Source organism: Girardinichthys multiradiatus, chromosome 4, assembly GCF_021462225.1.
Source record: "Girardinichthys multiradiatus isolate DD_20200921_A chromosome 4, DD_fGirMul_XY1, whole genome shotgun sequence".
In the NCBI taxonomy this organism is placed as follows: Eukaryota; Metazoa; Chordata; class Actinopteri; order Cyprinodontiformes; family Goodeidae; genus Girardinichthys; species Girardinichthys multiradiatus.
This window is the reverse complement of record NC_061797.1, coordinates 35,977,228-36,001,585: the sequence shown is the minus strand read 5'-3', so window position 1 is coordinate 36,001,585 and position 24,358 is coordinate 35,977,228. Positions and strand designations below refer to the sequence as shown.

The 24,358-nt window shown below is 39.3% G+C and overlaps 1 protein-coding gene across 3 annotated transcripts in view; it reads left to right on the top strand.

Annotated features, from left to right (window-relative positions):
• itsn2b (intersectin 2b) overlaps positions 1-24,004 on the top strand; it is a 47,445-nt gene extending 23,441 nt beyond the window's left edge. For all 3 annotated transcript variants that reach the window (XM_047362928.1, XM_047362927.1, XM_047362926.1), the window contains 24 exons: positions 2,741-2,901; positions 2,998-3,782; positions 3,884-4,005; positions 4,103-4,357; positions 4,460-4,656; positions 8,222-8,277; positions 8,381-8,547; positions 8,730-8,760; positions 9,426-9,547; positions 9,841-9,937; positions 10,053-10,244; positions 14,724-14,845; positions 14,971-15,077; positions 16,776-16,959; positions 17,218-17,316; positions 17,419-17,502; positions 17,605-17,688; positions 17,770-17,832; positions 19,197-19,346; positions 19,637-19,755; positions 19,844-19,926; positions 20,002-20,085; positions 20,190-20,363; positions 21,826-24,004. In XM_047362928.1, coding sequence (XP_047218884.1) covers positions 2,741-2,901; positions 2,998-3,782; positions 3,884-4,005; positions 4,103-4,357; positions 4,460-4,656; positions 8,222-8,277; positions 8,381-8,547; positions 8,730-8,760; positions 9,426-9,547; positions 9,841-9,937; positions 10,053-10,244; positions 14,724-14,845; positions 14,971-15,077; positions 16,776-16,959; positions 17,218-17,316; positions 17,419-17,502; positions 17,605-17,688; positions 17,770-17,832; positions 19,197-19,346; positions 19,637-19,755; positions 19,844-19,926; positions 20,002-20,085; positions 20,190-20,363; positions 21,826-21,968 — 3,681 coding nt within the window. In that variant the 3' untranslated portion in view covers positions 21,969-24,004. The remainder of the gene's footprint in view (positions 1-2,740; positions 2,902-2,997; positions 3,783-3,883; positions 4,006-4,102; positions 4,358-4,459; positions 4,657-8,221; positions 8,278-8,380; positions 8,548-8,729; positions 8,761-9,425; positions 9,548-9,840; positions 9,938-10,052; positions 10,245-14,723; positions 14,846-14,970; positions 15,078-16,775; positions 16,960-17,217; positions 17,317-17,418; positions 17,503-17,604; positions 17,689-17,769; positions 17,833-19,196; positions 19,347-19,636; positions 19,756-19,843; positions 19,927-20,001; positions 20,086-20,189; positions 20,364-21,825) is intronic.
• The last annotated feature ends 354 nt before the right edge of the window (positions 24,005-24,358 follow it).

Sequence of the window (24,358 nt, the reverse complement as noted above, 5' to 3'; positions counted from 1 at the left end):
GGCCAATTTGAGAGAGGTAAAGAAACTATGAGTGGTGATATTTCTTCCCTTCCTCATGAATGGTACGCTAGTTTAAGAACCACATGCTCTCCGAGGAGTGGACCTCTACTTTCATGTTCCTCTTTTCCCAGATATGGAGATATTTTTTACTCCCTGTGCTCCTCAAATACACAAAAGGCTAATGAAGGCTTTCAGCTCGGCCACGGTCGTGTCTCATGAGCTGTCGCTGTCATGTTGACGTGCCTCATTCACAAAGCATCTCTGCAGTGCTTTAGCATGCCTGGGTCAATAATGCACAAGAAAGCCGTAAGCGCACCATAGATGTTTCGCCTTGCGTGTGGTGTGGGGCGGGCGACTTTATTGAGGACTTTTTGACTCTGCCGTCCACCCTGGATTTTCATTAGGCTGAACAACTGTTCATCCTTTCCAGTTTCCACCGCCACTGTAAAGGATACCAGTAGGCTGCCCTCCCTGTTCACATCAGGTGTGGCAAGTGGTTCAGTATGACCTATATAAAAATAAAATGGTAATTAATAAATAAATAATATAGCTGTTTTAATCCAGCTTATACGCTATAACATCAGGATTCACCAACCTGATGGTATAGCCTACAAAGCACCTGCAGTCAGCCTAGCACAGGAAATGCTCACTTGACATTTATGCTGTCAAAACAGCATTTGGGTGGCAATCAGAAGACATCAGGTGTCTCCTTTTCCTCTGGTTGTCCTCTAACTCACTCTCAGAAGATGAGTTTTCATCCACCCAGGAATTTTGTCTGCCATCAGACTCCCTCTCCAGATTCTATTGTCCACCAGAATCATCACTGTCCATGTTCATCAGTCTTTCTAACGTCAATATCTATGGGCATATTTATTTTACACCTCTGCGTCATTTTCTCTCTTTTTTTAAATTTTTATATGTAAAAGAAGGTAATAATTACAAGCAAGAATAGCCTGACCAAACTCTGCTGAAGATGCTGTTTGACAAATTTTTTGTCAGATTTCCCACCCTGGCATTAGATTTTTTATCCTGCCCAGAAAAATCAAAATACACCAGAGTAAAATGATGGCGGAAATGGGTAGAAACTTGCCCTTTGTACACTAAATATGAAATCTATTTAAACAATCTTTTAAACAATTTGATCTCAGAAGATACTGTCTATGTAACTGTTGTCTTCTTTTCTTTGAAATACTTTCATCTGTTTCAAATGAACTGCATGTAGTTAGACATACTGTATGTATTGAACTGTATTGAAAACCTTAAATACTTGAATATGTTACAACCCCCAATGCTTCCTGGACTTATTTTGTGTTTCCCTTTTTATCTTTTATCTTGTCCAACTTCATCCTTTACCATCTACACTTTATCCTGGTCCTCTGCACCTACCTAACATCCTTCATAACCTCTCCTTCACTTGTATCCCTTCCTCCTCTTCAACCCTTCATTCCTTGCAGTATGAGGGTGCTGAGGACAAAATGCTTCAGGCTGTCTTCTATCTTCTCGCCTGCCTCCGTAACCTCTTCCACCTACTAAAGGTTTTCACCTTAGGTCTCTTTAAAACTCCTTTTCTCTTGTTTTTTCATCTTTTTGTCTTCGCCAAAGTTGTTTGTGTTTTTTATGCGTTTTGTCTTGATTTAAACTTTTTTACGAAAATAGTAAGTGTATAAAATACACTATTTATATTTAGCCCTCCTGAGTCAATGCTTTATAGAACTGCTGCAATTATAGCTGTAAGTCTTTTGGGGTGTCTCTACCAGCTTTGCACATCAACAGACTGAAGTTTTTGCCCATTCTTCTTTGCCAAATGACTTGCTCAATCAGATTGGACGGAGAGTATCTGTGAAAATCAACTTTCAAGTCTTGCCAAAAGCTTTGATCTATACCATTGTAGCCCTGTTTGCATGTTAAGGGGTACTGTCCTGGTGGGAGGTGACCTTCCACCCCAGTCCCAAGTTGTAGCTTTTCACAGACTTTTCTTCCAGAATTTTCCTGTGTTTAGCTCGAACTGTTTTCCCATTAACTTAGAGCAGTTTCCCTATCCTTACTAAAGAGAAGCATTCCCACAGCATGATGCTGCCACCGCAGTATTTTCCCATGAGGACATGGAGTTCAGGATGATGTAAATTGTTAGTGTTTCTCGACACATAGTAGGCCAAAGAGTTCAATTTCGGTCAAATTGAACTAGAGTTTCTGGAAAACCTTAAATGGGACTTTAAATTGTTTCCTTCAACAATGGGTTTATTTTTGCCACTTTTTCATAAAGGCCAGATTTGTGGAATCCACCACTAATAGTTTTCATGTCAGCATGAGCTCTGGATCTGTGTCCTCCAGAGTTACCATTGACCTGTTAGCTGCTTCTGATTTAATGCTCTCATTACCCAGCCTGTCAGTTTAGTTGGAAGGCCATATATTGGTATGTTTCCAGTTAGTTGTGCTGGTTTTTATTTATGGGTATCCGAGTTAAGGGGGTTCAGTACATATGCACACCGCACTTTTCATATTTCTATTGGTAAAAATGATAAAGTGTTTCCTTTTCCTCCTTTACAGTTATGAGTTTTTATGTGTTGGTCTATTGCATAAGATCACAATAAAACACATTAAAAGTTTCGATTTTAACATCACAAAATATGAATAGGACCGTGAATAATTCTGCAAATTACTGTCCTTGATTTCGTTCTTTAAGTCATGTACTGTATACTTTTGATATACTTCTCAATGTGTGTATTTTGATATACGTCAGGAACTGCGGGAAAGCCAGAGAAAGCAGCAGGCGGCCCTGGAGAAACTGCGGGGTATCAAAGAGGAGAAGCAGCACAAGTTGATCCAAAGGAAGGAACAGGAAGAGGAGAGGAAGCGACAAGAGGAGGAAAGGCGCCGCAAAGAGGAGGAAGAAGCTCAAAGGTGCAAAGCAGAACTTATACAGTAAACATTTTTAAGACTTAGTTATCTTCGTTATTACGAGTACATTTTATATTAATGCCAGGAATGTCTTCGCAGGCGTATTAAATTGGAAAAGGAGCGTCATTGGCAAGAGAAGCTGAGGAGGGATGAAGAAGAACGTCAGAAGAGGCTGGAGGATGAGAGGGAGGCCAAAAAGAGAGAGGAAGAGGAGAGGGAGAGACAGGCTCTCATCCAGGCTGCCAGGGAGCAGGCCGAGCGAGAGCTCAGAGCGAAGGAGGAGGTCGAACGAAAAAGAAGAGAAGAGGAGGAGAGGAAGAAAAGAGAGGAGGAGGAGCGTCTGAGGCAAATAGAGAGACGCAGGCAGGAGGAGGAGAGGAGAAAACTGGAGGAGGAGAGGAGGAAACTAGAGGAGGAGAGAAAGAAGCTGGAGGAGGAGAGGAGACAAGAAGAAAAGAGGAGAAAAGAAGAGGAGAGAAGGAAAGAAGAGGAGGAACGACGCAAGAGGGAGGAGGAGGAAAGGAAAGAGGAGGAGCGCAGGAGGGAGAGGGAGGAGGAGGACAGAAGGAGACATCGAGCAGCTGAAGCAGCCTTCCGAGATGCTGAGGACAGGAAAAAGCGAGAGCAAGAGGAGAAAAGGAGAAAGGAAGAGGAGGATAAGAGGAAGCGAGAGGAAGAGAGGAGAAGGCTTCATCAGCAGCAGGAGGAGGAGAGGAAAAACACAGAGGAGAAGAAACGAAAGATGGAAGAGGAGAGAAGGAAAGTGGAGCTGGAGGAGAAGAAGAAGAAGGAGGATGGATCCCGTAAGCAGCAGACGAATGGAGGGAAGGTAGATATTCAGGAGAAGCTGACGGCTCTGCTGAGAGGACTGGAGGAGAGGAAAGGTAAGTTGAACACCTTTTTAAACTCTTCTCTTCATCTCTACATTTCCTTTTGGATTTTAATCCACTTTCACACACTTTCTGATCATGATGTGCTGCTTCAGGCGGACAGCCGAAAGCCACACAGCACAGGAAGTCCGCTGCTCTCACATCCTTCAAAGCACTTTACCCGTTCACTGCACGAAACAATGAAGAACTAAGCTTTGAAGCAGAGGAAATCATTGAGGTAAACGTTAGATTATGTCCCAGAAGTTCTTGTCTTAGAGGTTTCCTGCCTTCCTATTATAATATGAACATCACAATTTCTTCTGTCTCCTTGTCAGGTGGATGAGACCGCGGAGCGAGAGGAGGGCTGGCTGTACGGCAGCAAACAGGGAAAGATGGGCTGGTTCCCAGAAAGCTATGTTGAAAAAAACGCCCCATCAGATACAGCTAAGCCCGCTGCCACTGCTCCTCCTAAAGTGTCGATCCAGGCGCAGCTTTCCAACGTGCTGGAAGCTGCCAAGGCAGTGGGAACAAAGTCGGCTTTCACCCCAACACAGTCTCCACACCCTGCTCCTTCGGAAACACACGGACAGGTAGCCATTTTGACATGCAGCTGCTCATAACACTGTGGGTGTTGTCTAAACCTTAGGTGCATCAATCCTTAAATGTTCACTGAGCTGTCGTCTCTGCTTCAGCCGGTGGTGGGGAACCTGTTGGCTCAGGCGCTGTGTTCCTGGACCGCCAAGACAGAAAACCATCTGAACTTCAATAAGGACGATGTGATTCGTGTGTTGGAACAGCAGGAGAACTGGTGGCTGGGAGAGCTGAACAATGAAAAGGGCTGGTTCCCCAAAACCTATGTGACAGTCCTGGGTGAAGAGGATGGAGCAGAGTAAGTACTAACATACAGGTGCAGAATATTATTGACAAGTTTCTTTTTTTCTGTAATTCAGTATTATAAAAGTAAAAATTGCATGTTCATTACCTCAGTAATCTATTTCAAGTGCTTACTGTTAAGTCCCATGATCATGATCTTACAGCTAAAACCCACAACGGAGTTCTTCATAAATTTAGAACATTACACAAGGGCAACAAAGGGCTTTACATACAAAAATATCATCTTATGGCCTACACAATCAAATGCTGGCTTTTCACAACCTGCTGTATCTAAGCGTGTTAAAAGTTGAGTGGAAGAAAAAACTGGTAGGAAATTTTTAACAAGCACCAGGAATAGCCAGATTGTGAAGTAGAGCCCATTCAAGAACTATGGGGATCTTCACATTGTATGGACAAAGCTGCCACATGTAGATGGACTAAACTCTGGCATTCCTTGTGTTAGGTCACACCAGAACCAGAGACAACATCAGAAGCTTCTTCCTAGGCTGAGGAGAAAAAGATCTGGATTGTTGCTCAGTTTTTCCTATAAAAATGTACAGGTCCTTCTCAAAATATTAGCATATTGTAATAAAGTTAATTATTTTCCATAATGTCATGATGAAAATTTAACATTCATATATTTTAGATTCATTGCACACTAACTGAAATATTTCAAGTCTTTTATTGTCTTAATAAGGATGATTTTGGCATACAGCTCATGAAAACCCAAAATTCCTATCTCACAAAATTAGCATATTTTATCCGACCAATAAAAGAAAAGTGTTTTTAATACAAAAAACGTCAACCTTCAAATAATCATGTACAGTTATGCACTCAATACTTGGTCGGGAATCCTTTTGCAGAAATGACTGCTTCAATGCGGCGTGGCATGGAGGCAATCAGCCTGTGGCACTGCTGAGGTCTTATGGAGGCCCAGGATGCTTCGATAGCGGCCTTTAGCTCATCCAGAGTGTTGGGTCTTGAGTCTCTCAACGTTCTCTTCACAATATCCCACAGATTCTCTATGGGGTTCAGGTCAGGAGAGTTGGCAGGCCAATTGAGCACAGTGATACCATGGTCAGTAAACCATTTACCAGTGGTTTTGTCACTTTGAGCAGGTGCCAGGTCGTGCTGAAAAATGAAATCTTCATCTCCATAAAGCTTTTCAGCACATGGAAGCATGAAGTGCTCCAAAATCTCCTGATAGCTAGCTGCATTGACCCTGCCCTTGATAAAACACAGTGGACCAACACCAGCAGCTGACACGGCACCCCAGACCATCACTGACTGTGGGTACTTGACACTGGACTTCTGGCATTTTGGCATTTCCTTCTCCCCAGTCTTCCTCCAGACTCTGGCACCTTGATTTCCGAATGACATGCAGAATTTGCTTTCATCCAAAAAAAGTACTTTGGACCACTGAGCAACAATCCAGTGCTGCTTCTCTGTAGCCCAGGTCAGGCGCTTCTGCCGCTGTTTCTGGTTCAAACGTGGCTTGACCTGGGGAATGCGGCACCTGTAGCCCATTTCCTGCACACGCCTGTGCACGGTGGCTCTGGATGTTTCTACTCCAGACTCAGTCCACTGCTTCTGCAGGTCCCCCAAGGTCTGGAATCGGCTCTTCTCCACAATCTTCCTCAGGGTCCGGTCACCTCTTCTCGTTGTGCAGCGTTTTCTGTCACACTTTTTCCTTCCCACAGACTTCCCACTGATGTGCCTTGATACAGCACTCTGGGAACAGCCTATTCGTTCAGAAATTTCTTTCTGTGTCTTACCCTCTTGCTTGAGGGTGTCAATAGTGGCCTTCTGGACAGCAGTCAGGTCGGCAGTCTTACCCATGATTGGGGTTTTGAGTGATGAACCAGGCTGGGAGTTTTAAAGGCCTCAGGAATCTTTTGCAGGTGTTTAGAGTTAACTCGTTGATTCAGATGATTAGGTTCATAGCTCGTTTAGAGACCCTTTTAATGATATGCTAATTTTGTGAGATAGGAATTTTGGGTTTTCATGAGCTGTATGCCAAAATCATTCGTATTAAGACAATAAAAGACCTGAAATATTTCAGTTAGTGTGCAATGAATCTAAAATATATGAATGTTAAATTTTCATCATGACATTATGGAAAATAATGAACTTTATCACAATATGCTAATATTTTGAGACAGACCTGTATTTTGAATTTTGTTTGAAAATCAAGGTCCATGAGTATGGAGAAAGAGTGGATTCATTCCCAGCAGTCACATCAGCAGGGGGAGAATGCCTCACTTCCTTCTGGATCTTTTTCTGTGACTCTCACCAACAATGCTAAGGCAAACAAGTGTTTAAAGCACATTAAAAATTATTATTACATACCAAGTTTCCACTTATACTAGTTCTCATGCTACAAAAATTCACCTCAAGTTAAACTGAACTTGGGATACCTTGGTAACCCTGAAAAGCCACTAAAACTCATTAAAATAAATTATCTAATGGGACTAACATTGCATACGTCAAACCCAGGCTGCTACACACTGCTGGCCTCTTATAAATCATTCAGAAAAATATAGACTCTACAGCATAGTTCTGTGTTTTAACATTTAATATTCTCCCCATTTCAGCCATGCTGTCAAGGCTAAAATACATTCATCTTTTAGAATTACTTTTTAACTTGCAAATACATGTGTTGACAGCTCACATAGGGCTGTCACAGCTCATGCAGACATCACCTTCAGAAAGCGAATAAAGAACCACTGCTAACCCATTAGATAATCTATAAGCAATATATATTTTCCATGTTCTGTCGAACTATCGCTATGGTTTGTTCCCTGAGTCACAGTCCCAGTTTGTGACTTTGTTCAAATGTTTTTTCACAGAAGCATAAATTAATGAATTTATAGGTCTGGTTAAGGCTGATCTGCAAAAGTCTCGGCTGTATTTTTGTTATATTTTCCTCATTTGTTCACCAAACAAATCCTACTCACTCAACACGATTAAAAAAACAACAGAAATCTATTCACACAGAAAGTACAGAAGTACAATTATTAAAAATCGATTTAATTTTAATTGTTTTGATAAAGATGCCTAAAACACATCCGTTAAATTACTTGGAATTATTCTCCTGGCTACTTTCCTTCTCCTCTCAGCCTGTTGCTTTGTCCTCTCAGCTTTGTTCCTTTTTGTTTTATTTAAGTGTATTTGCGTTTAACATGTAATAAAGATTTCCTTGCGGTTCTAAAATCATCACCTGACCTGGGGATTGAATGCTGCTTGATCAGGGGCAAAAACTCCCAAAGTTTTATGTGTTTTTATTTTACTTCCACAAGTTTGTACTTGCAGTACTGTGTATTATAAATCTCGGCTGGTATTGGGCATGAATGTTGTGGTAAAACTACATGTTAAGTTGCTGCTCCTGATTTACCTGTCAGTCCAGCACCTGTTCCCTTCACGTTGCAGGCTCTAATTTTAGCTTAAAGACGTCTGACTGTGGAGTTGCTTCTGTTTCTCAGTATAAGATAGTTACCTTCCTGTTTTATGTTAAGAATAGCTGCAGGACAAATGGAAATGGCGATTCTAGTGGAGTAATGGATTTGTTTCTCTGTTCATAGAGCCAAAAGCTCCCCTTCAGACGCCACAGATTCTGTTGACAGCCTTCAGATTGAAGGTACAGTAAAATTCGAGTCCATATGTGGTCATTCCCACTCTGGTCTGACCGATAACACTTTACTGCTTTGTCAGTAGAGTTTAGCTGTGTTTTTTCATTGCAGAGTATGTGGCGCTGTACACATACGAGTCTCCGGAGCGCGATGATTTGACGTTCGCAGAGGGCGACGTAATCTTAGTGAGCAAGCGGGAAGGAGAGTGGTGGCGCGGGTCGACAGGCGAACACACGGGCCTCTTCCCCAGCAACTATGTCAAACCTAAAGAGGCAGATGTAAGGACTCTCGGCACATACTTGCATGCTGTAATATTAATGTCAGTAATGCTACTTAAGAGAGTTGTGAAGCAATACCACAAAATACCATTATTGCATTTTACTGTCAAGCATTCCTTTATTTTTTTATATGTATGTTTATGTTCATTAAACTTCAAATAAGTAATTTTTTCTTCTTTTAGACATCAAGTGTATCTGGAAAGAAAAAGCAGGGTAAGATCTTCGGATGTTTTTAACATGGTACCCTTTCATTTTTGCTTAATAAATACAACAACTTGTTGAAGACAAGATCACTTCAATTTTAATACACTAGTTCGACACTAGAGGGTGTACTTTCCTTTTTACCATGATCGTACTTTAACTACACCATGGGGAGATAACACATTTTCAGTCATTTATTTTTTCACGACAACAATCCCTCTGTTGGTTTTTAAGGATGTCTGCCCATTTCAGTCTCCTGGAAATGTTTTTATCAATATTAGAATATTTACTTGATCATGATTTTGGTTTTTTTGTATTTTCACTTGAACCTTGAATTGTATTTCATATGGCAGCTGGTTGTGATTAAATTATCTATTTTTGGTGTGGAATAGTTGAAATAGTTCTTTGATTTTGCTCAGTGGAGAGTTTTATTCTTACAAGCATGATAAATTAATTTACTGTCTTCAGTAAGACTCCACAGTTTGTTTCAGTCTTATAACAGTCAAACAAGGAAAGTTTCACCTTTCTAAAGTTAATTATATTGATTTGTATGACTTAGTATTAAAGTTGTTTCTAATATACAGTATGAAAATAAATATACAATGTCTCATTTTGTGTGCGTTTGTATGGTCTTGCCTACTGCTACATTTAAAGTTCTCATGGTGTTATGTGTGCAGAGATCGCTCAGGTGGTCAAAGCCTACACCTCTGCTAGCCCAGAGCAGCTGAGTCTGGAAAATGGTCAGCTTATCCTCATTTTCAGCAAGAACCCTTCTGGCTGGTGGCTCGGAGAACTTCAGGTTTGTGTGATAAATATTTCTGTTATTGTGCAGGGGAGAGCCAAGGTCAAGCAATCGCAGTTTTCTCATCTCAGCTTTGTTACCATTGAAACTTATGTATTTGCTGCTCTAACGTAAACCAGTTTATTTGTATCAATGATGAATCTGTTTGGTTTCTCCTTGGAATCATGTTTTGCTCTTTTCCAGTAACTCATGAGTGAAGCCATGTGTTCTTTGTAGATAAATCCATCGTCATCCTCTCCATGATTTAAAATTTTGTGATCCGTGTGTTTGTTGATGTTCTCTGACTGCAGGCGCGTGGCAAGAAACGTCAGAAAGGCTGGTTCCCTGCGGCTCATGTTAAAATATTGGGATCGAACAGTGGAAAATCCACACCAGCCCAACAGCCAGGTAAACATAACAGCTCTGGATACGACTTGGGGATGTGAGGTTTAATGGGACACATCTGCTGAATAGAATAAATATTTTTGTAAATAATAAAATACATGCTTTCTTGTTTGTTTAGTCTGTCAAGTGATCGCCATATACGACTACGCTGCCGCCAACCAAGACGAGCTGAGTTTCTCTAAAGGACAGTTGATCAATGTTTTAGACAAGAGCAACCCTGACTGGTGGAGGGGAGAAGTTAATGGGGTCACTGGCCTGTTCCCTTTCAATTACGTCCAGATGACCACGGACAGTGAACCCAGTCAGAAGTGTGAGTAAAAATTAAATCTTTACTAAAAAACGAAACCAGAGACGTGTGCATTGAAACAGAAGCTCCTCTTTATTCCTTTAGACATCTAAAACTAATCTTAGCTCTGCTGATTTCTCAAAATGTACCTGTGAACACTAAGAATTCCCGATCATAAACCGTCCATCAATTGGGCTATTTTTTTCATTGACTATCCCATTGTTTCCCTCTTTTCACTACTTCCTTCTTTCCTAACTTTTATTTCTCCTTCCCACTTTCTCTTTCCCCTGCTTTGTCTTTCTCCTTCCAGGCTGGTAGAAAGACTCTTCCTCCTCCACCTCTGCTCCTCCTTCAGGCCACAGAGACCCACTATCAGACTCTGTTGCTTTGATGGGGCAAGAATCTGGATTTTCTGTCCTCTAATTTATTCTACTCTGCAAACTTAACTATTTGAGGGGAAACCAGAAACTGGAGAAATTGATCTGTTAGTATAAAAAATTGGGTCCTGGAATAATTTTTGGCTCTCTGGGTTGTTGAAACTTCTGTGCCTTTAATTCTTGCGGTTTGTCTTTTCGGATTTCGAGCCAGTGTTGATAAAAGGTGTGTTAAATGGAGCGATAGTGGGTTTCTCTGTCGCTCGTCTTTGTTCCTTTCTTTTGTTTGTTTTCTTACCAGTGGCGTTGTTTCCGAATGTGGTGTTCATGTTTTTTTTAGAGGTTGTGCAAATTTGATAAATCCTAAAAACTTATTAGAAAATCAAAAACAATGTTCTTTTTAAAGTTGGAGTTGGAAAAAAAAATGGAATAGGCTTGTTAGTTATCCATAGATTGTATGTAAAAGATGGACATAGCCTGCTCGCCCCCCTGCTGGCATTTAGGGAGAATGCAGAAGGCTGCACTGTCCCTAATTGCCAGCAGGAGGCGACTCTTGCAGACAGAGGGCCCATGGCTCTTCTCACACAGCCTTTGATCTACATTAAGGTTAACAAAACACTTCATGGAACCACAGCTACCATATTTGGTCATTTCCACTCAGGTAACGTGTAGTTAAGCATCTTATATCTGTGTGTTTTCACCATGAACACTGGCTTGCAAAAGTATTCATACCCCTTGACCTTTTTATCACCTTTTTTGGACTTTACAGCCACAAACTTCAGTGTTTTTTTTAATTTTATTTTTTGATTGGAATTTAATGTGACAAACCAACACATATTGGTGCATAATTGAAGAGTTAAAGGAAAATGGTACATGTATTCCAATTTTTTCCAAATATAAACAGGAAAAGTTTGATTTTCCTTTACTCAGATTCTCCCAAGCAAAATCCGTTGCCACCAACTCTTCAGAAGTCACCTAATTAATAAATAGACTCCACCTGTTGTAATTAAATCTCAGTATAAATGCAGCAGTTCTGCGAAGGCCTCAGAGGTTTATTAGACAACAAAAAGCATTACAAAGACCAAGGAACGATGCAGGCAGGTCAAGATTAAAGTTAAACCAAATAAAACAATATCCCAAGCTATGAACATCTCACAGAGCATGTTCAGTCCCTCATCCTGCCGAGAGAGCCAGAGCTACAGTGCAATGGTTCCGATCAAAGCACATTCTAAATCCTGCAGAGAATCTGTGGCTTGAAATGTGAAAATCTATGCTCATTGAGATGTTCCATGTAATCTTAGTGAGCTTGAGCTATTTTTCAAAGAATGGGTGACAATTATGCACTATATTGTGCTGGCTTATTACATAAAATCCCAATAAAATACACTGAAGTTTGTGGCTGTATTGTGACAAAATGTGTGAAGATTTAAGGTGGGAAAATACTAATGCACGGCACTGTAAAAAAGCTTCACAGAATCCCAAACGGCGTCTCTGATTAGAGGTTTGTTTTCCGCTGTCTTGGCTCTCTTTTACAGACTAGTGTTGATGCTGCTTTGTGAGATCTCCTGGTTCAGAGGCGCACTTTGATCCCCCACATTCTCCTCCGTACCTTACTAACAAGACGGCAAAAAACAACAAAGGCTCTTCAGTCCCACCTTGAACAGACTGTGTGAAAAGGCCAGTCAGAAAGGGACATTTCTTCTCACTTAAATCTAATATCTCAGTAATTTCAAGTGTAGGATTTAAGTATTCTTTAACTCTTATTTTATGATTTTCTTTTAGCTAACAATGAACAAATATAGATTAAAACTCACAATAGAGTAGAAGGGGCTTTTTGTGGACCAGAGTCAGTCAGTGCACCACTTGTAAGCCTAAATGCAAAGCAATACTCCACGAAAGGGAGGTTGTAATGGCCGGGTCCATCTTTTATGTACTCTGGGGTTATAAAATGGATGTTTTTATTTTTTTTGGTTCTCATGTAGGGTTTACTGGTTGCTGTAACTGTTATATGTTGTTTTAATGCCAATGGAAAAGCTTCAGTTTGGCTCAGTTGGGTCACAGATATATTTTAATACATTTAAAAGCCATACCTGGTTTTGCTGTCACTGTTAAAAACAGAACGTTGTGTGATGGCGCTGGAGATTCTCATTAGACTGGAAAATAAACAGAATTTCTACTGCACCTTATAATAATTTAATTACTTATTTTCCTGCTGCTCTTAATGATTTGTGTTAAGGTGTATGAATGCAAAAATGCTAATGGGTACAGTGGATATAAAAAAGTCTTGACACCCCTCTTAAAGTGATGGGAACTTGTGATTAAAAAATAAATGAGGCCAAGATTAATCATTTCATTTCATTTTTCTGCCTTTTAATGTGACATATTCTGTACAGTCAACTGAAAAACAAAATGAAATCTGTTTGGGAGGAAAAAATTTAAAAGCTACAATAACCTGGTTTTATACATTTGCACACCTTTTACATGATACATTGTTGAACAAGTGTTTAATACATATATAATACACAATGGGATAGTGGTTACAGTCGTTAATAACTGGGGAAAACATGGAACAACAGTGATTTTACGAAAACCGGACAGTTCTTTAGGAAAGACAAAAACTGTCAACTGCAACACTGTAGGAGCAGCAGGGCTTTCTGGTTAGTACTAGTTGTGATCTACATTTGACAACAATCTCCTGTAATCTCTGTATGTATGGTCTAAGCTTGAAAGACAGAAGCCTTGAACATCCAGGACTGGCTAAAACTTTCAGAAAACAACACAACACATCACCAAAAGAACACCAAACCCACAGTGAAGCATGACGGTGGCAGCATCATGCCCTGGGGTTGCTTTTCTTCAGATGGAGCAGTTTTTGTTTTGTTTTTCAAGGTTAATAAAAGCTAAATTCAAGCCTGTTTGGGCCCAAAACCTTCAGGTGTCTGCTTGTAAACTGAAGACGAAGAAGGATTTAAATTTTTTGACATCAGTCAGACCGAGCAGACGTAAAAAGCAAAAAGTGGAAAAAGATTTTAAATGATTTATTATGGTCTTTATTTAGGACCTAAATCTGCCATTTTAACAGCAGATTGTGTAGCTCGGTTTGTGAACATAAAGTAGCACAAGTTCTTGCATTTTCCTTTTAATTTGTTTAAGATGAAACTGAGGAGAACGTATTGACATAAAGCTGCTGAATGTACCATAAAAGCAGAGCTTTTAGCAGAACAAATAATATCAAAGGTGTTAACATTGTTTCTGGTACAGGGTGGTAAAACTACTTTTGCAGATCTGCCTAATACCGTATATATTTTCTCTGACTATAAATAAAAGAATAAAGGGTTATTTAAAAGACAAGAGTTTAGTGAAATATTTTTCTTAAATGAGTTATTGCATCTTTACTAAGCTTTACTATGTGTTAATGTGTGTGTCTGTGTGTGTGTTCTGTACCAACACAATATTGTTGTGTAAATGTTAATTATTTTTCCCCTTTGCTGTGTTTTTTTTTTTCCCCCTGTCAGTCATTTATGTGTCATTTCTGATCTCCCTCTTTTCCCAAAAAGATCCAAATTTTCTCACGATTATCTAGGAAACACTTGTAAAAATCAGTCAGTTTTTTTTGGAAGTGGAAAGCAGAAACATGTTCAGCTTGTATTTTCCCCCAAACAACCCTGAGAGTATGAAGAGAAAGGTGGAATTTCTCTTCCTGTTTTGGTACAAACAGATTTTAGAGCTGCGAGGAGATAACAGCACAAGGGGACAGGCAGGAGACAAGCTGAGAGAAAGCTGTGATACACGAAGAGAGAAAAACACAGTCACAGCAATGGCTTCACAGTGCAGATTTCAGTTTTTGAGGCTTTGGGATGAGACGGACGAGGAGGTTAGGGTAGGAGAGGAAAAGAACAAGTCTGTTGGTGAGAAGTCACTTTGTTTAGGATTCTCAGAATGTCACAGTGGTGGTAAGTGTTCATTTACTGATTCACTGATTGAAATTATTATTGTTTTCCTTTCGCTGTCCTGTGAGAAAGTTTCAGAAATAAGTACACAGTTGTTATTTTGTTCCAAAATGATTAGAATTAGCAGTGCTGCAGGGGTTTGTGGCTGAAATGTTTAGATTGTTGTTCCCATCCTGCAGGGTGTTCAGACCCAACCAGCCTGGACTCTCTAACCCCCCAGGAGAAGAAGAGACAAGGTTACATCCATGAGCTGATAGAGACAGAGGAGAGATATGTGGAAGACCTGCAGGTTGTATTGGAGGTATGTAAAATAAGCTGACAACACATTTGATTAGAGTGAGATGTATCACTTGCTTGTTTTTTTGCACAAATCTTTATTTGTTTTCTATACATTTATCGCATTACCGTGTTGGCGTCTGTCCATAGGTTTTCTACAAGCCAATGTCTGAGTCACGCCGGCTGAGTGAAGCAGAGATGGACATGATCTTTGTCAACTGGAGGGAACTTCTGGCTTGCAACAGTAAACTTGTCAAGTAAATATCACGTAGATGGAGCTAACAGATCTAGAAACAACAGTAATATTCAGTGTTTGTGGCATGCGCTTGTAGTCCCTTGATGCAATATTTTGTAGAGCCATTTGCTGCATTTACAGCTGCAGGTCCTTTAGGGTACATCTCTGCCAGTGTTGCTCAGAGCCTGACATTGTTGTCCATTACTCTTGGTAAAATCGCATAAGCCAGTCAGATTGAATTGAGACCGTCTGAACATCAATTTCCAAGTCTTCTTACACATTCTCTATGGGATTTAGGTCTGGACTTTGACTAGGCCATTCTAACAAATAAGCATTAATGTAAACTAATAAGGGTGGTTTTCCTGCTGGAATGTGGACCATCACATACCGTACAGACCAAAAGTTTGGACACACCTTCTCATTCAAAGAGTTTTCTTTATTTTCATGACCATGAATATTGTAGCTTCACACTGAAGACATCAAAACTTTGAATTAACACATGTGGAATTATATACTGAACAAAAAAGTGTGAAACAACTGAAAATATGTCTTATATTCTAGGTTCTTCAAAGTAGCTACCTCTTGCATTGATTACTGCTCTGCACACTCTTGGCATTCTGTTGATGAGCTTCAAGAGGTAGTCACCTGAAATGGTTTTCACTTCACAGGTGTGCCCTGTCAGGTTTAATAAGTGGGATTTCAAGCCTTATAAATGGGGTTGGGACCATCAGTTGTGTTGTGCAGGAGGTGGAACCTAGAATATAAGACATATTTTCAGTTGTTTCACACTTTTTTGTTCAGTATATAATTCCACATGCGTTAATTCATAGTTTTGATGTCTTCAGTGTGAAGCTACAATATTCATAGTCATGAAAATAAAGACAACTCTTTGAATGAAAAGGTGTGTCCAAACGTTTGGTCTGTACTGTATATCTCAAGTCTTTTGCAGCCTCTAACCAGTCCTGTGTGAGCTCCATCCATCTTCCTATAAACTCTGACCGGCTTTGCTGTCTCTGTTGGAGTGAAGCAGACCCACTGCATGACACTGCCACCACCATGTTTTCACTATGGGGATGGCGTGTTCAGGGTGAAGTGCGGTGCAGGTTTTTCCTACATAACGTTTTCCATGCGTGCCAAAAGGGTTAATTTGATTCTAATCTGATCAGAGCATCCTCTTCCACATGTTTTCCGTGTCCCCTACATGGCTTGTGGCAAACTTTAAATCTAACTTCAACTTGTTTTTTTTTCCCAACAGCAGCTTTCTTAAAGGTCTGATTTCAATTCTGCACAACTTATAGTTGTCCTGTCAACATATTCTCTGAACTTAGCTGTGGATCTCTGCATCTCCCCCAGAGTTACCATGGCTGCTTCTCTGATTGTAGCTCTCCTTGCCTGGCCTGTCAGATAGATGTACGGCCACGTCTTTGAATCTTTGCTGTATGCCATGCTCTTTACATTTTAGGGGGATTGATTAATCAGTGTTCTGTGAAATCTCCATATCTTTGGATATTGTTTTACAACCTAAGCCTGCTTTTAATGTTTGCAGCTCTTTGAAAACCATGCAAAGTTTTCTGCTTAAGAATTTTGTTGTACTTTGTGTCGGTTTTAACATGAAATTTCAATAAAAGTTCAAGAGTAGCTGATAATAATATAAATTTTGACCATAAAAGCTACAAATGTTATGTTTATGCTTACAAAGGATCATATATCATATATTCAGGGCTCTCCGTGGTCGGAAGAAAGCCAGTGGGGACAACATGCCGGTGCAGATGATTGGAGATATCCTGGCCTCCGAGCTGTCCCACATGCAGCCATACATCAGTTTCTGCTCATGCCAGTTTAATGGCGCTGCGCTGCTCCAGACTCGCACCGACAACGAGCCGGATTTCAAGGCGTTCCTCAAGGTAGGAGGGAGTGGAGAGTAAATAAAATGAGGAAAGGCAGGAAGAGCTCAGAAAATAATGGACCTTTGGTGCAGAAGCAACATTTTCAAGGAGGAACGAACGCATGTTTGAAAAGTTTGTGTTTGACTCTGTCGTGTCCAACAGTGCTATCGTAGGGGTTTCAAATTAGTTGAATATTTGTTTTTTTTTTTGCTCGGGCATTTGATCTTTGAAAGTTAAAATGACACGTCGGCTAACATTACCCGTTATTTTGTTCAGAAAATAGCGACAGACTACAGGTGTAAGGGCATGCCGCTGTCCAGCTTCCTGCTGAAGCCCATGCAGAGGATCACACGCTACCCACTACACATGAAAAACGTAGGTCATCCATTTGTGACCTGCCAGTGTTACTTTGTGATCCATCATTTGCGACTGTTATTCATCAGGTATATTCTCCGGTATATCTGTGTGTGTGTGCAGATCCTGGAGTGCACAGCAGAGGGCCATCCTGACAGAGGTCCTCTGAAAGAAGCTCTGGAGAAGGCTGAGGAACTATGTCAACAGGTTCTTAAACCTATTATATTCTCATTATAAGTTGTAGCTTTTTCTTCTGGGTGAGACACCATCCAGATTTTTGATTTATGTTGTGTGGATGTTTATGTCCAGGTGAACGAGGGTGTTAGGGAGAAGGAGAACTCTGAAAGACTCGAGTGGATTCAGAACCACGTACAGTGCGATGGAACTGTTGAGGTATCTAACGATAAGCACAGGTACACTAATAATAGCAATCTAATTCAAAAGAAGAATACTTAACCTTCTCTCTTCTCACAGAATTTGGTCTTTAACTCTCTGACTAACTGTTTGGGCCCCAGAAAACTGCTGCACAGCGGTAAGGTGAGTAACGGCAGATCTATGTCCGAGTCAAACAATGATTCAAGTGGGTCTGCATGCTCTGAAGAAGAAAGTTATTTTATTTTATTTTTTTACAAAAACAAAGCTTTTCATAAAAATGTTTTGAGCAAACCTCTAAATATTAGCCTTTAAGAGGTCTTTTAAAATCCTAACGTATTTATCCCTAAGCGCAAAAAAACATATTTTTCCCACATCAGTTTTTTATAGCTACTTTAGCCAGGAATATTTATATTAATTATTATTTTTTTAGCACTTTAAAGGCCAGTATGTTTATTTAAATCTACAGGTTTTTTAAAAAGGAAAAATAAATAAATACCTGGCACTGGTCTGGTGATTGGCAATGTCGGATGAAAAAATATAAAGGTCCTAAAGTTGAAACTGTTGTTGTAATGCTAGTTTTTTGCAACTTTTTCCACTAAATGAGAAACTACTTTCGCCTAAGATATTGGTACAATTAGTATTTTTGGGAAGTTACCCTTTTTATTTTCATAGCTGCCTTGTTTTTAATTGAAACAACAAAAATAAACAAACTTATTTCATTAATATCAGTTTAAAAGTATTATTATTGCTGTTGTTGTTATAAGCCCCTGACATGAGTTATTAATTGGCTGCTTAGATTTTTATGCCTCATTAACGTTTTCTATGCAGTGTCAGATTGAAAAACTCACGTTCAAGGTCCTAATGACAAAAAGGTCCATTTCTTACAGTAAGCTGAGCCAATTTCTACATTAAATGGGTCATTCTTTTAAAACCACTCCCGCCTGAAATATAAATATACATTAATTAACTTTGAAGTGTGTTTACATAAATCCCCTGTTAATACGTGGGAAAAATAAAAACATAGAAGAAAAACACGCCATTATAAAACATCAGTGGGGACACACGCCATTGGGGCAACCTGATCAAAAAGTTACATTGTTGCTGCTTACATTGAATGGGGAAAATAGTAGGAAATTGAATAAGAATTCATATTTGATAGCTAGTTGTAAATGTATGTATTGGTTGATGTGGGATAAATCTTTCCCACATAAACATTTTCCAGCGGGTTTTAATTGGAGATTGTGTGACATTAGGAACAAATGTGTTGTGTTTTGTGTAGCCTAGCCATTTTAGGCAGGTTTAAGGAACTAAAACAACAACTTTAAAAAATATTTAAAAAGCTAATCTTATTTGAGCCATATTCAAGCCAAAAATGCTTGAAAATAAAAGAAAATCTGGAAGGACACAAACTTTCCTCCTCTCTCCTAAGGGTTAGCTCCTCAAATGTCTTTTGATTCTAAAAAGTTGATTTTAACAGAAAATAGAAACTGTTCATATCCTGACTTTTCAAACCTGTCTGTTTTCAGATGTACAAGGCAAAAAGCAACAAGGAGCTCTGGGCTTTCCTTTTCAACGACTTTCTGCTTTTAACTCATGCTGCCAAACAGTTTACCTCTTCTGGGCCTGACAAACTGTTCAGCAAGAGGAACAATGTCCAGCTCAAGATGTATAAACCAGTAAGAAAAAAGCTTCATACACCTCTGTTCTTCACCTCACTTCATTTTTACCACCAACATGATACTGAAAATAGTTCAATTGTTTAGTTTTCTTTGGCCTGTAACAGCATTCACACCTAAAAGTGTGATATGAACAAAATTAGATATTTGAGCTTCAAACTTAAAAACCTTCCTGTTCCAATCACCAGAAATGTTCTCTGTGCATTTGCAATAATAACTTCTCGAATTCTTTATTGTAATGTTGTGTTTGCATATTTTTATGTATGACTGCCATTTTCTGTTTCCCACAGCCTGTGCTGTTGAACGAAGTTCTGGTGAAGCTTCCGGATCCCTCCAGCGACGAGCCCGTCTTTCACATCTCCCACATTGACAAAGTCTACATACTCAGGACCGACAACATCAACGAACGGTAGCTGCACACAAGCAAGCATTACTCACCGAGTGATACAGCACATTCAGTGGTTTTAAAAGCTCTTTGTGTGTCTTCATGTTGTTAGGACATCCTGGGTTCAGAAGATAAAGGTGGCTTCTGAGGATTTTATCGAGACTGAAAAGAAGAAAAGGGAAAAGGTTTATCAAGGTTAGTCTCTCAGTGCAGCCATATTTTTCACTGCAGTAAGTTGGTCTCTCTTAAATGTTAAATTTGTTTTTGCAGGTCGTTCCATAAAGGCCACTGGAATTGGCAGACTCCTCGTCACCATCTTGGAAGCCACTGAACTCAAGGCAGCAAAACCCAACGGTGAGTTTAAACACATTAACGTGAAGGTGCTTTTTTCCATGTCTCTGCCTACGTCTGCGCTATGCTTCCTCCCTCATGACAGACCTGTAATTTCTCCTGTCCAGGTAAAAATAACCCTTACTGCGAAGTGACCATGGGTCCTCAGGCTTTCACATCCAGGGCGCTCAACGACACCCTGAACCCCAAATGGAGCTTCAACTGTCAGTTTCACATCAGAGATATCTACCAAGACGTCCTCTGCATCACCATCATGGAAAGAGACCAGTTTTCACCAGATGGTTAGCTGCCAACTGAATTCTTCTACTTCCCCTTCGTCCGTTCAACTCTGATATCCAGGCTGTTGTTTCAGTTTGATTCCTGGCCCTTACAAACATGCTTTGTCTCTTGCTGCCTTTGAACTCAACAAAAAGCTGTCCACTTCTCTTTCAGCTACTGGCAACCAGAATCACAACAACACTACTGTGTGTTGTGGTAAATGCTATCTGAAGTTTTGTTAAGCTTTGGTTTCAACATATATTTTATAATAACTAGGGCACAAAATTGTAAGGGCCAATCAGATTAAATCCCCACCTGATTTATCAGGCACATGCAGGACCCTTGCTTTTAAAAAATATTTATCCATCTTGAACTTCTTCCCCTTTTTATCATGTTTCAACTACTAACTTCAAAGGATTTCATGTGGGTTTTATGTGATAGACCAACACAAAGTAAAGTGGTGGTTCTCTAGTTTTTTCACGGTGTGCATTTGTATTAAGCTTCCTTTACTCTTATAGTCCGAAACAAAATCCTGTGCAGCCGATTGGAGATGTTTAGAGTACATTAGTGAAGAAAGAGCATCATAAATACCAAGGAGCAACCCAGACAGAACAAGGATAAAGGTGGAGTAGTTTATAGTAAGGTTTCCGATGTAAAACAATACCCCACATTGTGAGCATCTCACAGAGATCTGTTCACTCCATGGTCCGAAAAAGATGATACTATAACCTGCTTTATGTCCTGTTTAATTTTAATCTCATCTGACTTTAAACAGACTTTAAACAGTTTGTCCTACATGGAAAATACTTTGTTTGGGAGAAAAAGAACACTGCCCATCGCTGAACAAACCATTCCTAGTCAAACATGGTGGTGGCTGCATCATGCTGTGGGTATGCTTTTCTTTAAGGATAGGGAAGCTGATCAGAATTGATAGGAAGATGGATGGACTTGAATACAGGGTAATTCTGGATTACAAGCTTTAAGAGGATGCAAAAGATTTGAGACTGGTGTGAAGTTTCACCTTCTAGCTGGGCAACAACCCTAAATATACAACCAGTTACAGTTCAGTGGTTTGGATCAAAGCATATTCAAGTATTAGAATGGTTCAGTCAAATTCTTAACCTATATTCAATTGAAAATCTGTGGCAGGACTTGAAAATAAGTGTTAAATGGATTCTCCATTAAACTGATTTTGAGCTATTATAAAGAATGTGCAAAATGTCAGTGTCTAGATGGTTAGGGACTAGGTAGGGAATATGGTTCTACAATGTATTTACCTGGGAGCAACTGAATACAAATGCACACCAAAGCATTTCAGATGTATCATTATTTGACTTCACAATTATGCACTCCTTTGTTATTTTATTGCACGAAATCCCAGTAAAATACATTGAAGTTTCTTTGACAAGATGTGGAACAATTTTAAGCGACATTTAATGTTATTACTTTTAACCCTCTAACATCAGACCATCTTTCTCTCCTCAGCATTCCTTGGGAGGACTGAGATTCCTGTGGCAACCATAAAGAAGGAGGTGGAGAATAAGGGACCAGTGACACGCCGTCTTCTGCTGCATGAAGTTCCAACAGGGGAAGTGTGGGTCCGCCTGGACTTGCAGCTCTTCAAATAGGAAAGGGACACTAGGTACTGTGTCCTTCACAGTAACACCTGAATGGGTGCAATTTACCAAAGAGGACAAGAAACAGAACCCCTGAACTGTTTCATGTACAATGCCTTAAAAATGCAATACTAACCTGAACTAATACCTCTTGTGATGTTGCCCCCGTCCGCTTGTTGGGAATAGAAGCTGTGAGGCATCATCTGTACTCAGCAATAGGAATTTTTGTTTATGTTTTTTCTCCTTTATGAAGGAATGCATGAGCGACAGTTTCTATTTGTATTTACACTGTAAAGGCCTCGAACAAAGGCTTCCCAGTCAGAGAACACCCTTTTATGTTTTTAAAACCCTTAAAGCAGAAAAATGACATACTCCTCTGTAGTATCTCACTGCTCTGCTACAACAGTCCGGTTATATTCCCTCTTTGCCAAAACATGTCAACAAAGGCCAGCCAACAAGTTAATGATCAAGGAGCTATTGTTTTATTCCAGCTGTCTGGACAGGTGTTAAAGTTTTAATTTTTTTTTTCCTGAGGAGATGCTGACCAACTGTTTTTGAGAGACTGATCTGATCATGGACTGTTTGACTCATCTTCATCATAGGCTTCACAAACAATACAGGACAGATGATGGACGGCAGCATGAAATGCATCGGACTGCGGGGAGAGAAACTTAAGTTTGTCGCTCTCTCCTCCAGTCCGTTTACGAATGTATGTAGAAGATCTCAGGACTTCAGGAGGTCAAGCCTCTGTCCCTGTAACAACACTCAGTATTCATATTTTGTGTTCTGGTGTGTGTCTGTGTGTGAAGTTTTATGATGCTCAAATTGTTAGAAAGCAAGGGTGAGATGACTTTATACCCATGTAAGCTTTAATTATTAGAGAAAATGCAGAGAAATGTCACTTTTTAAGTTTTTCAAATAAGGTCAGGCTTGATTATGTTCTTACTTATTTTCAGTTGGCATAAACAATCAAGGCCAAATAACTTCAAGTAAACATATAAGATGCTGACCTTCCTGTGTTTCTCTTACAGATGAAAGATTTAAGGGAGTTAAAGTGGCACAGAAAAATTATTACCCGTGGAATTTATTATTCTTTTGTCACAATAAATGGTAATATTTATTTTTCTTATTACCATCATAATTAACAAATATAATAATAATAATAGTAATAATGGGATCAATTTATTATTATTATTGAGAATAATAGTGATTTATGTTTGTGTAATTGGTGACAATAAATCTATAATTAATTAGTGGGAATTTATAGATATATAATCCATATAAATAATTATAATTTTTTGTAGGAACTAAAAAAGAATAAATATTTTTAGATCCTCAGCCCTTGAAAGGAAGGCATAAAAAAAGAAATTTTATATCTATTGTAGATTAAGTTGGACCTATATGTTTATTTTTTATTTTGCTTTGCTTTCACTGCTGTCCAAAACTCAATTTCTTGCTTCATTCAAATTAAAAAAATAAAAAATTCTGATTTTGTCCCATGTTTTTTTCACCTGCTGATAAACCATAAAGCTAAAAGAGAAAATAAAATATATTTTGTGCCCTTGAAGGCTTTTTGTATCTTTTGCCTTGTTTTTATTCTCTCTCGATCTGTTTTCCTGTTCTGGATACAAACAGACTTAATATTTATTTCTTTATTTATGCGCATGACTATCTAGAAGTTTGGAGAGTTTTGTTGCATCATCAGCTGGGTAAAGCTGAGTTTGTCGTTCACATGTGTGAAACTAGTCAATAAAGTCTGTTGAAACTGTTTTAACCTTAAGAAGTCAGACCTGCTGCATGTTTTCTATCATTTTTGTCTTGTTCATTTAGTTTGTTTTTAAGTATCGTATTAACAAATGTTAAAATGTGTTATTTGACTTGATCATGTCTTATCTGTATATTGGTGTTAAAATTGTTCTGAGTTTTAGTTTTTATTTTCTGTAGAAGTCTGCAATGACTGCTGCTGTGCCTTTCTAATACAGTTTTTGACCTTTACGTGACACCCTGAGTCAGGTTTTCAGAAGGCCGAATAAAGACATTAAAGCTGGCCTAACTGTGTGGTTACTGATACTTTTGTACACAATTTCTGCTGCAGAGAGGGATCTTTTAAAACACATCTATTCAAACTCTGGTAAAACAGCACCATATCCCAATTTCATCTCAGCAGAGAAACTGATGTGAGATGCTGTTTCTTTTAGACATGACAAAGTGTCAAATATGTGGAAATCAGTCTGTTTGAAATAAGTGGCATCAAAATCACCACAAAGAGGATACAATTTGCTGTTCATAAACAGTTAAAACCAAATATTCACATACATTGTAAAAAAAAAAAGACTAATGTGTTTAATTTTCTCGCTGACATTAGGTCAACCAAACTTTCCTGGTTTAAGGTCTGTTAGGCT